This window comes from Empidonax traillii, unplaced genomic scaffold (assembly GCF_003031625.1).
Source record: "Empidonax traillii isolate 1590-97213 ecotype Southwest subspecies unplaced genomic scaffold, ASM303162v1 scaffold239:size738852, whole genome shotgun sequence".
Taxonomy (NCBI): domain Eukaryota; kingdom Metazoa; phylum Chordata; class Aves; order Passeriformes; family Tyrannidae; genus Empidonax; species Empidonax traillii.
In genome coordinates, this window is record NW_020955432.1 from 431625 (window position 1) to 447483 (window position 15859).

At 56.0% G+C, this 15859-nt stretch overlaps 1 protein-coding gene across 6 annotated transcripts in view; it reads left to right on the top strand.

Annotated features, from left to right (window-relative positions):
- Positions 1 to 15859, top strand: part of DLGAP4 (DLG associated protein 4) — a 150773-nt gene that overhangs the window by 99224 nt on the left and 35690 nt on the right. For 5 of the 6 annotated variants that reach the window (XM_027888492.1, XM_027888494.1, XM_027888493.1 and 2 more), the window contains one exon: positions 349 to 595. In XM_027888492.1, the coding sequence (XP_027744293.1) occupies positions 349 to 595 (247 nt within the window). Of the gene's footprint in view, positions 1 to 348; positions 596 to 9928; positions 10095 to 15859 lie in introns of those variants that run through there. The other variant, XM_027888497.1, reaches the window with a different exon arrangement.

Here is a 15859-nt window from a genome sequence, read left to right on the forward strand (position 1 = left end):
CCACCTGTGCTGGGACAGGGGGACCTGGCAGAGGTTGGACTAGGATTTTAGCCCCATGTGCTCTCAGCCTCACCATCAGGGCTGAGGGATGTTTCACAGGCACTGTTTATGGTAAGTCTCTCCTAGTCCACAAGCACGGACCCTCTCACCGACAAGGAGGGCCTCCTGTTCCCTCTTACAGCAGGGAGCCCGGGCACCTTGCACTCCAGCAGCACCAAGCACTGCACCTCCCACATCCCCTGCCACGAGCAGGAGCACGCAGGAGCAGCAGCAGGGCGAGGAGCAGGAGGGAAGGGAAGGGCGGCCCACAGGCAGGAGCTGACTGGGGCTGCCCCTCTTCCCGTGCAGGCACCCGAGCCGGAGCTGGGGGAGCAGTACGAGGCGGTCTGCGACTCGACCTACAGCGAAGCCGAGTCGGCGGCTGCGGAGGTGCTGGACCTGCCTCTGCCCAGCTACTTCCGATCCCGGAGCCACAGCTACCTCCGCGCCATCCAGGCAGGCTGCTCCCAGGAGGAGGACACGGGCTCCGTCCGCTCCATCTCCCCGCCACAGACGGGCAGCCTCAGTGGCAGCAGGACCCTGCCCACCAACAGCAGTGAGTGCCGGTCGCAATGAGGGGCCAGGGGACGGGGCGGAGGCCGGGGGAAGACAGGGGACACTGCTGTTGGCCGCCTGGGAGCTGTCGAGCGTGCGAGGTGCTGGGATCAGGTTCCTGCATCCCCAGCCATGGGTGTCCATGACTTTTATGGGGGCCTGCTCTGTGCTGGAGAGAGTGGCCAACAGCTGGATGCAGGTCCTGGAATGACAGACAGGCTCTGGGTTCTGCACCAAAAGAAATGTCAGCAGCAGGCCAAGGGAGGGACTTCTCCCCCCTCTGCTCTCATGAGACCCCCAAAGCAGGGCTGCCTCCAGCTCTGGGGTCCCCAACATCAGGAGGACATGGAACTGTTGGAGCAAGCCCAGAGGAGGCCATGGAGATGCTCTGAGGGCTGAAGCCCCTCTGCTCTGGAGCTAGGTTGGGAGAGCTGGGGGGGTTCTGTCCAGAGAAGGCTTCAGGGAGACCTTAGAGCCCCTTCCAGTGCCCAAATGGGTTCCAAGAAAGCTGGAGAAGGACTTGGGACAAGGTCTGGAGTGAGAGGGCAAGGAGGAATGGTTTCCCACTGTCAGAGGGCAGGGTGAGATGGGATACTGAGAAGAAATATCACAACGTGAGGGTGCTGAGGCCCTGGCACAGGTTGCCCAGAGAAGCTGTAGCTGCCCCATCCCTGGAAGTGTTACAAGGCCAGGTTGGTCAGGGCTTGGAGCAACTAGTGGAAGGTGTCCCTGCCCATGGCAGGGGGATGGGACTGAATAATTTTTAAGATCCCTTCCAACACAAACCATGCTATGACTCCATGCTGGGATCTGTCTGGCATGGCTGGCACAGCCTGTAGAGGTCCAGGAGAGCGCCATGTCTTTGTTCAGTCAAGCCAAACCTGAGCCTGAGTTCTGCAGCTGGACCCCACTCTGGGATCCCCACCTTGCCCAGGAGCACTGGCCTCCCTCTGTGCCCTAATCCCTCCAGGGCAGGGGAACCTGCAGCACAGGCAGCAGCCCTGCTGCCCTACACTAGGAATAGCATCCATCCTCCTCCTTCTCCTCACCACAATGCAGCTCTCATTACTCCAATCCAGGCTGGTGTTGGCAGGTTTAACCTCTCTCCGAAACTCTTGGGAACAAAACTCCATCAGGGATTGCACCAGCTTCCCCAGCACCTGAGAGTATCCAATGTCTGCAGCCTCATCAGCCAGAGACAGGAACTGGGGCTGGGCAGAGGGAGGGCAGAAGGTGTCTGCCTCCATCCCTCAGTGATGGAGGTGTGACAAGGCTTTGGGGCTCACCATGAACTTCTTTGCAGGTTCTTGCACAGGCAGGACTCCTGGAAACAAGTCTTTCTAATCAGAGCTTGGGAAAAAGACAACTGGTGAGAATTTGCCCCCTCCATATCCACAGGATTTGTGACTTTGCCCAGCAGAGCCACAGGCAGGTCTGACCCTGCCCAGGAGCCCAGGCAGCCTGGATCTGAGCCAATCATGGGGCTCCTGTGCCATCCAGGTGCCAGTCCAGCTGCACACCGAGGAGGAGGAGCAGCACTGGGCTGGGTTTGCAGTCCAGTCCCTTCCCCTGCAGGCGGAGTGACAGAGGTGACAGGCAGACAGCATCACCCTAGTGCACCCAGCCCTGGGGCTGCTACCTAGAGACTAGCCTCAAAATTGTCTACACTGAGATCCTGGGAGTTCATTTCTTGTCTGGACTGACTCCAACTGCTTTCTTCCCCATGACAGAATCAGAGCAGCCATGTAGGTGTCTGGCAAATCAACTCCTACTTTGCCCTCACCATGGATGGAGACTCCATTGCAGCCTTCCAGTATCTAAAGGGGCTTATTAAAAAAGAGATAGAGGGACTTTTTACACAGGCAGATAGTGATAGGACAAAGGGAAATGGTTTTAAACTAAAAGAGGAGAGATTTAGACTGAATGTTAGGAAGAAGTTCTTTAATCAGAGGTTAGTGGAACAGGTTGCCCAGAGAAGCTGTGGCTGCCCCATCCCTGGAAGTGTTCAAGGCCAGTTTGGACAGGCTTGGTCTAGTGGGAGGTGTCCCTTCCCATGGCAGAGGTTTGGAATTGGGTGAGCTTTAAGGTCCCTTTCAACCCAAACCATTCTGTGACTGTATGATGACAGATAGTGAGACCCTAACATCCCTGGCTGTGGGGCAAGAACAGGTCTTCTGATGAGTTTCAAGGAACTAATGAGCCTTCCTGAGCCCCAGAGCCCAGCACCCCTGTGCTGAGCCATCGCAGTTATCCCTGGCTGCAGATACCTGTATCCCTGGCTGCAGATACACGCCAGGTATCTGCAGCCAGGGATGCCTGGAGGCCAAGATTATTCATCCCATCTCCTGATTAGGAATTACTATAAGGGACAAGAGCCTCTCTCTCCCTCCAGTGTTAGTCGGGACTGACTCCATGCCCCGGGGTCAGGGTGAGGCTGTGCACAACCCTGTTCTGCTGGTTTCTCTCCAGCCCGGCCATCTCTCCCATCAGGCTGCTCCGGGTTCCTCGTCAGCGCGGGGCTCTTTCCCAGACGCCTGGCCAGACCTGGCTGTGCCGCGGGCCGAGCCCTCCCCTTCCCCCCTCCCCTTCCCGCATGGCCAGAGCAGCCAACACCTCTGGGATGACTGGGGGCTGCCTGCACTCCCTGTCAGGACCACTCTGCCCTCCTGCAGTGCTGCCCCAGGCACTCAGCACCCAGGTGGGAACCAAGGAAGGCAAGTACTTTGCCCCAGGATATAATTTTGCCAGGATGCTGAGGTCACTGGCTCAAGACAGCAAGAAATGGCAAGGACTGCTCAGACCCCACAGTGCTGGGAAAGCCCAGGAAGAAGGAGATGCAGAGCTAGGTTTCTGTCTCATCCAAAAATGAGCTGATGCTGGCTCCTGCTGTGGGGACCAGCACCACCCCGGCCCAGGGATGAGTTTGGCACATCCTATGCCAAAGGAGGATCTGCAGCAGTGGCTTCAGTCCTGGGTCCATATGTCTCCTGGAAAATCTGTGCATGGGCTGCACATGGAGATGCTGCCTCTGCACATGGCTCCTGAGGGCCTGGGCAGAGCCAACAGGTCCAGCTGTGGGAGCTGCAGTGTAGGCAGCCACTGTATTCTCTCTGCAGCATTTCAGCTGGTGTGGGCCGGGTGGCAGCACACTCTGGAGAGGTGCTCAAGGAAGTTGCCAGGTCCTATTAGCTTTCTGTGATGCTTCAAGTCACATGATCTGCATCACTTTGCATCGTTTTCTCCAAGGCAGCCTGTGTCCTTCTCGGCTCCAGCCAGCCGTGATGCTCCAGGTGAGGCTTGGATGTAACACAAGGTGCGAGGCGCTGAGGGCTCCCATCCCAGGAACAGTTCTGGGAACTGGTTACAAAAGGTGATACCTTGGTGTTTCTGAACACTGCGGTGCCTGGACAATGTGCCAGGCAGATGCCAGAGCAGGCGGGAGGAATCCAGCACCTCATCAGGGCTGTCCTGTGCTGCTGGTCTGTCCCCACAAGGACACCAGGGTCAGGTTCAGGGGGGATGGTGGCTCCTGGCACAAGCGATGGAGCTTTCAGAGCAGCCTCAGCACATCTGCTGTGAGCAAAGCTGCCAGACCACAGAGGGGGCTGTTGGTGGGAGCCAGGCTGGAGCCCCATCCCAGCACTGGGCAGAAGGGGAGTGGGAAGGAGGCACCAGAGGCCTTCCTGCCTGGCTCCAGGCCTTCCTACCCAGAGATATGCCCAGACCCTTCTGTGGTCTGCGCTGCAGGGTCATCATAGCTAAAGTCCACAGGATGAGGCAGGAACTAGAAGAGATCCCCTGTGGAGGGATGGGCTGCTTGCCTAGCCCTGTCCCTCCTTCCTGCCACTGACTCTTCTTTGCTTCTGTCCTATGCTCTTCCCACCTCTTCCCTCACTGCCACAGCCCACCCCTCTCCTTGCTGAGCTCTGTGCTGCTGCAATTCCAGGCTAACACTGGGCAGCAGTAGCAGGGGCAGCACAGAGGGGGCTTCCAAAATGCCTGGGTGCCACCTTTCTCTTACCTGACCCAGCAGAGATCTGCTAATTCACAGAACACTCTCCAGCCCATCACATTGACTGCTGGGGCTTGGGGAGGAAAAGGATTTTGATGAAGGGGTGGGGAGCAGAGCATTTGTGGTTGTGTGAGTTCAGGACAGGGGAGGCAGGAGACATATCTGGACAGCAGTCATGCCTCTAATCAGCCACCTGGGCTCAGTTCCCCTGCCAATCATGGAAGCATTTGGGTTGGAAAAGCCCTTTAAGGTCAGAGTCCAAATGTTAACTCAGCACTGCCAAGCTCATCACCAAACCATGTCCCTGAGTGCCTCATCCACATGTTTTTTGAGCACTTGCTCACAGAATTCGTAGAGAGTTCACAGAATATTCTAAACTGGAAGGGACTCACAATTCTGGGGGTAGTGCTTCCACTTCTGCCTTGGGCAGCCTGTTCCAATGCCTGACCACAATTTCCATGAAGCAGTTTTCCCTACTATTCAATCTAAACCTCTCCTGGTGCAACTTGAGGTCATTTCCTGTCATCCTGTCACTTCCTCCCTGCGAGCAGGGACTGACCCCCACCTGCCTCCCCCCTCCTGTCAAAGAGTTGCAGAGAGTGAGAAGGTTCCTCCTGAGCCTCCTTTTCTCCTGGCTGAGCCCTCACAGCTCCCTCAGCTGCAACTGGGACAAGCCAGGATGTCACTGACCTTCTCGCTCACCTGGACACACGCTGGCTCGTGCTCGGCTGCTGTCAACCAGCACCCCCAGGTCCCTTTCCACGCATCTGTGCATCTAAGTGGTTAGTGGTGTAGGGGAGGGGCCTCCCAAGCAGCAGGCTGGTACCTCAGCTTGGCAGCATCAATCTGGACCAACAGAGAGAAGTGGGTGCACCATCATCTGCAGGTGCTCACAGCAAGGCTCCGTGCAAGACTCTGGGGTGGAACAACTGAGGGCCCTCTCCCGCTTACATCCCACCCTCCTGCACCCAGAATCTGTGCACCAGCCCAAAGGAATGAGGACCACCATGGGCCCAGTTCCCAGAGAGGGGATTTGGCTTTTGTCTCTGTTGGGACACATCCACATCCTTAAGAGGCATCAGCAACAGCAGTGCTGGGGCTGACACAGGCTTCTCGTTCCTTGAGGGTAGTGTGGGGATTGGATGTTAAAGCAAAAGGATTTAGGCACCATCCGAGAGCAGGATGGTACAGAAGGGGCAGTGAGCTCCATTTTAGAAGAGTGCCAGTCCCGGGGTCCATGTGGGGAACACGGCCAGGGGAGAGCCCTGACAGCTGTCACACCTCTGCCACAGCTCCTCCCATTAATGCCTGTGTCACCGGCACATTACAAGGCAATTAGCTCCCATTTGACAGCCATCGAGACAGATGATGAGCTGCCCTTGATCAGCCTTAAACAAAGCTTTGTGCCTTGCTCAGCCGGAGATTCAAAAGCCCCAGTGGAGCCTATTCTTCTAATTGCCAGGCGTGTGGTGACAGCCCCACCGGCTCGGGAGCATCACAAAGGGCTCCCCAGCCCCCGCTCCTGCTTATTAGGGGCAGCTCTGGGAATTGCTTGTTTAATAGACTACTTGCAATGCAGAGTGGAATATTTGATATCCAGGAGAAACAGGAAAGCAGAGATGAGCAAAGCAAAGACAGCAAGGAAAGCTCACACCAAGCCAGTTCCTACCTGAGCTCTCCCCAGTCCCCCATGTGCCATCTGGTAACTCCACCCTTGCTCAGAGCATCCTGCCCTGAGATTCAGCAGCCTGATCCCAGAAAGCCCACGTGACCAGCTCCTTATCCTGTGCCCAGATCTCTTCCAGGGAGGCCAAGGCTGCATGTATCTTCTGGCCCATCCATATGCCAGAACTTTGCCAAGCCCAGGCTGGGCATGAGAGCACTAACCAGGAGAGAAACTCCCAAGGTTGGGATAGAACAGCTGCCTTCTGCCTCCCACCTACTTCCTGTCTTCTTTGTGTTGCTTTTGTTTCCCTTTTAATCACTAAATTGGAGAGCTGGCTCTCGGGCCCATGGCTGTGTTGGGAACCCTGCCCTGCCCCAGGATAAAGCAGGTGCCAGCCTGGTCCCCTGGCACTGATGCTCTTGCAGGGGCAGTGGGGCCATGCTTAGTGGAGGAAGGATAAAGTGCCTGCACACATCTGTGCAGTGTCACAGCATCGTGATGGCCCAGTCCCCAAGGGTTGTCTCACTGTGAGATGTTTCCACAGCTTCTGGGAAAGCCATGCGTCTTCTGGGAAAGTTCATGTAGCTCTTCCTCCTCCTCCTCTGTGCACAGTGAACCTGGTTTCTGTGTAGGAAGGTGATTTCTGTTCCTCTTCTCTCAGCTGTCATGGCCTTCTCTTCTGCGTGGGGAAGAAGCAGTGGTGTGAAGGCAAAGGGAACTCCCACTAGGCCAGGAGCCATTGCTCAGCCTGCACATGAGTGTCCAGGGCGGAGGATGAAGCATCGCTGCAGCCCCTTCACTAATCACATTGGCCCGCGCTGACCCCACATGGTCTTTGGGAGGGACTTTTACCATTCCCTTCAGATTTTCTCCTTTTTGACCTAGATTTCACGTTCCAGAAATAGCTTTCTCTAACATACAAGCAGGAGAGGGATTAGAGGGAGGCAGTGTCTGTGCGTGTGTGTTTGCATGCTCTGTCAGTGTAAAGGAAAAAAGGGCACGTACACATGTTCTATGATGTATTCATGTGTGGGGGAGACACAAAGAAATTTATGACAGCTGTTTCTCTCTGCATTTGCCAGTTCATTTTTCACCTCTGATCTTTTTCTTGTTATTATGGAAACTCCACCACCGCCCTGCGCCCAGACAGCACTCCCTTTTCCCCAGGAAGCTGTGCCATGGCCACAACCTCGCTCTCAGCTCCACCCCTAAACCCAAACCATTCCTGTCTTTCCGTGCTTGATGCTCTTTGCTGACAGATTTCAGCTTTTTCACAGGCAGCAAGCTCACTGCCTGCTGCAGGCGCATATCTGGCACCCAAAAACAGTTGCAATGGGTTTGAGTCGCACAGAAATGTCACTCACACAGATCCCCAGGAAGGGGGGCGCTGCAGCCACACATGATGCTGTGCTGGCACAAACAGATGCAGGGGAGGTGAGCATAGCTCCAAGGTCTTGGCCAAGCCTGCCTTCTCCCAGCAGGGACCATCTACAAAGGAGTAGAAACAAAGACAGCTGCCAGCATTTCCCTTTGCTGATACAGTCAGAAAGCCAAGTCCTTCTTGTTGCTTGCTTTTATCAGCCTTGATGGCAGGAAAGGGAGTCAGTAGTCGTGACCTCATGGGAGAGGAGAAATCAAAGCACCAAGGGGTGCTTTGGCTCGTTTGGGGCCTCTGGAAGGGCAGCAACAGGAATCCATGCATGAGGCTGGGTGGGGGGCAATTGTCCATGTACACAGACACCTGAGGTCTCTCCTCAGGCCGAGGGGCCTGGTGCCACCCCCACGCACTGGCCATCCATGTGAGCCAAGTGAGCACAGAGCTGCCCTGACACCAGACAGCCTCAGGTGCTGCTTTGTGTCCCTGCTGTGTGTGTTGCTCAGCCCCTCTCTGCGGCTCCCTGTGGCCACAGGGCTCGTGCCATCACTGGGGCAGCAGCAGCCGGTGGCCTTAGCTGAGGCACACACACCTGTGCCAGGAGAACTGGGCTGGGTGGGGTTGAGTGAGGCCACGCAAACAGCCTGGAGCATTTGCAGGATGTCAGACAGCACAGGCAAATGAGGGTTTCTTTGTATGTATTTTTCTTGTTTGGCGTTGCTTTTCCTCTCCTTCATGCTCTTCCATTACCTTTTCCGTCTACTGAGCCATGACGTGGGTATTCCTGAGGATTCAGGAACAGATTGGCTCGGGGCTTCGCAGTTCATGTGGATGACGGGCTCTCAGTCCTGAGCTGCTCCCCACTCCTGGGAGCCCCTGAATTGAAAACAAGTTTCCTTGTTTTCTTTTGTAGGCAGCGGAGGGGGAGGTCCTGGGCTGTTGGTCCCCAGGCTCAGGGCTGATGCTGCGACCAGATCCTCCTTCAGCCCCATTGTGCTGCTGCTTCCAAAAGCAGAAGCAGCAAATCTGCAGCAATTCGGTCTCTGAATGCCGAGGGGGGCGACGGTTCAGCATGTGAGCTCAGTGCAGTGTTTCCCATGGCGCTTTGATTGCTCCTTGCTGCAGACTAGCCCTTCTCCGAGTGCTGGGAACCCAGCGAGTCATCAATAAATCACACCATCCAAGGAGTGATGGTAGCAGCGAGGAGCCGGGGCGGCACACGTGCTGCTGGCAGGAGCCACGTGGCAACACGGCTGCCCGCACAGCGAGGGGCCCTGCCCAGGGCCAGGTGCCCACACCATGGTGGGCTGGCAGGCACCCGCTGCCCATCTCAGTCAGACACTGCATGGCGTGGCTCTGGTCTCACAGAGATATCGCCAGCCCCGTGTCAAGGCGAACTGGGTGCTCAGTTCCGTGTGTCTCAGAACAGGATCGGAGGGATGAAGCTGGACACTGCTCCAGCACCCAGCATGTCAGTGCCCAGGGTGCCAACTCGGGGTGGCTCTGCACACTGTGCCGGCCCCGCTCCCCTCCACACCCTCATCCTCCATCAGCCCTGATCAGGCAGCCCAAGGAGAGGTAAAAGGCACAGTCCCAAGCACAGCATCCGCACCCAGTGAGGCTCCACTCCCCCTCCCCGTGCCCATCGGGGCAGAACTCCACCAGCAAATCTCTCGTACCAGGGGAAAACACCCTCAAGGAAAACCTCCCGGTCCCCCTGTTTCCTTTCCATGTATTTCCCTCTGCCCCGGAGGACTCCTCTCGGCAATCCTGCAGCAGGTGCGTGGCGGGTGGGTAGACGCCCACCGCCCACCTGGATCCCGCCGGCGCCGGGGGCAGGAACGGCTGGAGCGGGGAGAACACGGGGGTTCTTTCATCCAAACGCACGTTCGCGCGTGGGTGGAGCCGGGGCCGCGCTGTGAAAGATGTCACCGCGACAAGGAGACAAAGCTTCCGCGTGGGGTGGGAGCGGCGCCCGCTTTGTTCAGCACCGCCCGGCTCCCCCCGCGGCAGCGCCGGTTTGGGAGCGGCCAGCGCCCCCCGGCCCCCCGGCCGGGAGCGGGACGCGGGGGTGCCACGGTCCCCGTCGGTCCCCGGCGGTCCCCGTGTGCCGGGCGCGGTCCCGCGGGGCGGGCGGGGCGGGGGGACCCGCGCGGGGCGGGGCGGGGCGGGGCGCGCGGCGGGGGCGGGGCGGGGGTTTAATGCGCGGCCCCGCCCGGGCGCGCGGCCGGAGCGGCGGGCGCGGTGAGTGCGGCGGCTCCGCGCGTCTCCTCCCTCCGCACGAGCAGCCGGAGCGGCCCCGGCCCGCGGCTCGTCCTCCTCTTCCTCCCCTCCGCGGGACCCAGGCCGGGCCGAGCGCCCCCGCCCCGCGCCCCCCGCGTCTCTCCGGTCCCCTCCGCCCCTCTTTGTGTCTCCCATGGCTTTGTGTCTGGAGCTCCTCAGGCAATGTGAGTGACCGCGCGGGCGGGGGGCCGGGCCGGGCCCTGCATGGCTGCGGGCGGGGGTGCCGCCCTCTCCCTCCCTCGCTCCTGCTGCTGCTCCGCCGCTTGCCGGGCCCGCCGCCCCTTCCGCTTCCCACGCGCGTCCCGGCCCTCCGTGGGACCTGCGCGGCCGCCGCGGGGGGGTCCCGCTGTCGCCCCGCTCGGCTCCGGGGTGGGGAGGGGTGCGGGGGCTGCTCCATCCTCCCCCGCATGCCGCCTGCGCCGCGGGGGGGGCGGGTTCTGCCCTCTCTGCCAGCCCCGAAGCGCCGAGTCCGCCGTCCCCGACCCTGCGGGGGCCGTGCAGGGTCGGGCCGGGTGCCCAGCCCAGCGCTTCGGGCCCTTGAGGAGACCCTGGGTGCTGGAGGGAAGGAAGCGGTGCTTCCCTAAGTGTGTTCCTTGCCGGGGAACACGAGCCCCTTCTTTGGGGAGGCGTTCGGATTCTTCCGAAAAAGAAAAAGGAATTGCCTGGGCGAGGCACGAAGCTGAAGTCTGACGTTTCACAGCGCAGGGAGCTGGCACCTCCTGGCCAGAGCTGGCTCTGGAAAGTCTCTTTTTTTAGCCTGGGAGAACAGGTCCTGGTTGAAGGTACCTGGTGTAGCACCCCAGCCTCGAGGTGCCCGGCCTGTCCAGGAGCTGAGGCTGAATCCCTCCGGATTTAACTGCAGATGCAGCTCACCATCGGTGTGCTGTGCAGGAGGGTGGGGATGTTAGGGTTGATTGTGAGCAGTAAGTAAATGTAGCTCTTAATTTCTACTCCAGTCTTCAGTGAGAGGCTCAAAAAGAAGGATTATGTGCAGGATGCTGTTGATAGGACTTATATTACTTATTCTGCAAAGAACCTAGACCCCAGGGTGTGTTTTAGAGACAGGAATGGAATTAGGACCTCTGAATCCTGGGCTTTAGCTTGTCATTTGGAGAAGGAAAGAAGAAAAGGGAAAAAAAAACCCCACAGCATGTGGCATTGGATCCTAAAATAAATTCCAATCATGTGGGATGTTAACAAGCCAGATTGCCAAGTCGTGTAAGTTGGCAGACTTGACTCCAGAGGGTCCAATTTACTTTGCTGGTAATTCCTCTTCAACAGGAATTTGATGCTATGAAGTTACATGTTCTTGAACGTGTGGAGAAAAGTAAATTTAACTAGTGATCAAATCTAAAATTTAACTAGTGATCTGCTTGCTTTCAGATAAAGTATTGGTGTATGTGTACCTTGGTATTCGGAAGAGGGTTACATGCAGAATACGTTTGATATGTTGCAGTCATGGAAAACCTAAAAATTCATCTGTAAGGTGCAAGTGCTTAAGTGCCATCTGCTATTTTTGCATCCAGCTTCCTAATTCTGTCCCATTTCTGTAGCGGCAGTGTAAGTTTGTGGTATAGCTGAGGACGCTGTGATCTGTAGTGTGACCCTGGAAGTGCTGGGAGTAACTGCTGGGCACTCTGCCAGCTGGGAAAGGACAAGGAGATCCTGTGACCCTGGTCAGCAAAGGTGATAATGGGAGAACTTGATTTCTGTGATATGTGGATTGTCTGCCTGGAGAATTTGGTAAAGTACGGAACACTGGGAGACCAACAGGTACCTGCGTGGAATCATAGCCGGTGTCCCAGCACAGCCTGTCAGCTTGTGTTTCACTCACGGCTGTGCGCGAGTGAGTCCTTGGATACTCTGGAGCTTGATCTGTGCGTGCAGTTTAGATTAGTGGACACTTCTGATGACTTCGCTCAGGGTTTTTCTGCTCTTCCAGTCTAAGGCATGGGAGACCAGACTAGCTACTCGTGAGCTTGTTCCTACCTGCGCATGCTGCCAGAGCAGGAGAGCTATAAAAGCTTGTAATGGATAACTGATAAGTGCCAGGTCCTTACAAATAACTGTGTGTCAAGTCTTCTCTCCCATATGGATTTTCCTGTTGTCTAAGCCCAGACTTTTGTAGTTTGGAACTAGTTCACTGGACACTGTGAAAGTCATTCTGTGACATTTAATTTTTCTAATAACCCACACCATGCATGCCTGCAGAGGGGAGGCATCAAGCAGGGCTTGCTTGTGCCTCTTTAGCTGATACTCTTGCTCTGTGCAACCTGCATAACAACCTCAAATATTTTTTTAATGGATTGAGGAGGCATAATTGGATTCAGAGCAGTGCAAGTTACAGGGACATATGTGAGCTGGAAGGATTAAGGCTGTGCAGGCGGGTGGCCTTGTTCAAGAAAAATCCACTTTAATTTCTGCAGTGAAAAGTTGTCAGTGTGTTTCCCATCAGAGTAGATTTAAAAGGGAGGGGAGCAATGCTAAGTATGATTGCTGTTCACTGGGAAAGGCGATTAGAATTCAGGCTGTCGGATAAAGTTCTGGGAGGGCTGTAGTTGCACTTGGAGATGAGAATGGTGAATTCTCATCTGGGTCTCTCCAGAACAGTTCACGAAAGATTGAGTTTATCCTTCCTTTCGCTCCCAGTCTCCGTGCCAGCCTGTCGCCCAGAGAGAGGAAAAAGGGGGGTACAGAATACCAGGGTTTGACATAAGCTGCCTTTAAACAAGTGGAAGTTTTTTGGGGATTTGCACATGGGCTTGTTTTAGGAGAGGAGAAAATACTTAGAAGAGTGGAAATTCTGTCTGCTTCAATTTGTCTTGTGGAATTAATTAATTATGTTTAGTGCAGATGGGTGCAGTAAGTCAACCTGTCCCCTGGAGAAGCTGGGGGCAAGAGGAACAGCAGCCCCATGGCTGAATCCTGACCTGGTTCTCAGCCCTGTGCTTCACTTCTGCCCTGCCAGAGTCTGGTTTATAAACCCAAAAGACATCATTGCAACAGCGTTTGTGATTTCCACTAGAACCAGTGAGGTAAGCGCTAGTCTGCTGTCAACACTGTGAAGGTGCATAAACTCTAAACCTTAGCACTAGTATTCGCATCAAGGATGTGTTGAAAATCAATCTTGTGTATCCTATTTAGTGCTCTTCATTAAGACATCCAGGTTTCACTGCAGTGATCTTTTCTGAACCTCATTCTAAGAGATCAAAGCTTAAGCTGCTGTTTTGTCTCTCCAGTTTGAAGTCGACTGAAAAACTTGAGTGGTGAATGTTACAGAGTGGTGAATGATTCAAAGGCAAATTCTTACCTGTGGTGCAGGTCTGTCAGAGCTGGAATTAAAGTGAAGATCAGAAGTTGCTTAGGCCTTTTTACTGTTGCACTGTCATAGTGGAAAGTAATATTTGATGAAAGCTGAAAAGTATTTCAGAATTGATAAAAGCAAATTCTTAGTGCAAGTTGTTGTCATAAGATGAGTCAAACTTCTCAGTGTTATTTGTCTTTTTTTTTTTTTTCTGGGAGTGGTTGAGATCTTACTGAACAGCCAGGTATTTGCTGTGTTTAGGAGGGAACTCCAAGCCTAAACTCCTTTCCCAGAGTGGGCGTCTCTACAAAGACGTTAAAATTGGGACATTAAAGCATGGATGTTACATCCCTCTTAGGCCCTACATGTAGGACAACTATTTGAGTCTGAAGCTAGAGAAAGTGTCCCAAAATCTGCTGTGGAACTGTCCCCAAGGGAGTCCCTGCACCCTTTCCTGAAGGCCTCTGTTTTGCTGTGTCCTGCCTGCTTGGCTGCCAGACTGGTCAGTGCTGCTCCTGCGGAGAGCAGCATGTGTGGGACAGCTTGGGAACGAGCACTTTATTGCAGAGCTGTGAGGTCACTTGAGTAGCTGTTTTGCTGGGAAGCCTCTTTTTCCTTGTTTGAACCCTGAGGCTTTTTAATTTCTCAGCTTGGCCCAAACACGGGGTCCCAAGTCACAACATTTCTGTCCAAGAACTCTCCCAGGTTTTGGTGTGCTCTGTTGAACAGCTGCCAGTGCTGTCTTGTCTGACTTGCCACTCCAGCAGTGGGCCCTGGGCTGGGAATTCTGGCCTCTTAACACTGCTGCTTGGAGCAAAGTAAGCTCCCTAGCACTGCAGGGCTGCTGTAACGCCCAGCTTGTACGGTGTGGACTGGAACTTTCCAGGTAGATTTGAGGAGATGAGTACTGGTCGAACAGAGCTGGAGAACTCTTCCCAGTGCCTGAAAAGCTGCTCTCTTGGAAGTAAAAGGGTGTTGGACACTGCTTGCACCTCTGTAGCTCTGGTCCTGGACAAAGTAGCTACTTTATTTCCAAAGTATGGAGTTCCAGTAACCCTCAAGTTTGGAGTGTGCCAAGAGCCAGGCCTTGAGCGGAGGGGAAGCAGAGCTCTGGTCACCAGCAGTCTGTTGCCTTGGCCAAGGCACTGCTGCTGTTGGCCTTTGTGCTTGGCACCAGGCTCCACATCCGCGTCTCACTGTCACCCTACAATCTCACCAGCTGTCCCGGAGGCGCTGCTGCTAACAGCACTGTTACCCACACATTAGCCTTTATCGCTGCTCTGTTAAGGTCCTCGCTGGAGATGAGTGCTGCAGAGTGCCCCAGGTTGCTAAGGGGAGGCTGCCAGAGCAGCCCTTAGAGCCCTGCTCTCTCACAGGAGTTGTTCTTGCTCGAGTCAAACACTAACTCAGGCTGACCGGGGGAAATCAGAGCTTTGGGGAAGGGAAACAAAAGGCTTGGATGGAGATGTGTCAGTAGTCACCTTGCTTGTGGCTGCTGTTGTGAGTGCTGTTCCCTGTAGCCATGCACAGCAGTGTGAGTTTGGTGAACGCTCTGGTCTGATGGTGCTGTGTTCCACCTGACCCACTGGGTCCCTGTGCAGGCACCAGCTGGGATGGATCCCTGCTTCTGGCTGTTCATGTGTGTGGTGCTCCAATTCCTGTTTGCCGTGCTTCTGTGGAACAAGGTTGACATCAGGACTGAAGAAATCTGCAGGGTTAGGAGATAAAAGGGAGGCAGAGCATCCTCAGGGCAATGGGGTGGGGGCCAAGGACTGGCCTACTCTCCCAGGAAGTGAGCAACAGGGCAAGAGGATATAGTTAAGCTTTGCCAGCAGCAGTTTAGGTTGGACATTAGGAGGAATTTCTTCACAGAAAGGGGGACTGGACACAGGAAGGGGCTGCCCAGGGAGGTGGTAGAGTCACCACCCTTGGAGACGTTTAAGCAAAGACTGAGTGTGTCACTCAGTGAGCTGGTCCCGTTGACAAGGTGGTGTTCAGTCACAGGCTGAACCGGATGATCTTGGAGGTCTTTTCCAACCTTAATGATTCTGTTGGACCTCGGGAACCGTGGGCTGGAGCTGGGCGATGCCCAGTGCTTGTGTGCAGTGGCTTTCCCACGGCCGCACAAACAGGACAGGCACTGCCCTGCCCCGGGCGGGTCCCTCAGAGCTCCCCGAGGGAGGGCGGCGGCCCCGGCCCGGCCCCGGGCGCGCTTTGCGGCCGCCGCGCTTTGCAGCAGGGCCGTAGGGCGAGGTGAGCGCGGGCCGGGCCGCCCCCGGGAGGTGCCCGGGCCGAGCCGAGCCGGGCCAGCTCCGGGTCGTGCTCGGAGAGAGCGCCCTGTGCCTGTCAGAGTGCGGGGACAGTGCCCAGCACTCCCGGCCGCCCAGGGAGGGGAAGGAGCTGGGGGAGGGGATGGAGCTCAAAATCTGATGAGGAGCAGCTGAGGGAGCTGGGGAGGCTCAGCTGGAGAAAAGGAGGCTCAGGGGGGACCTTCTGGCTCTGTACAACTCCCTGGGGGGGGGGAGGAGGTGTCGGGAGGAGGCGTCGGGCTCTACTTCCAGGGAACAAGGGACAGGATGAGAGGAAACGGCCTCAAGGTGTGTGCCAGGGAAGGTTTAGGCTGCA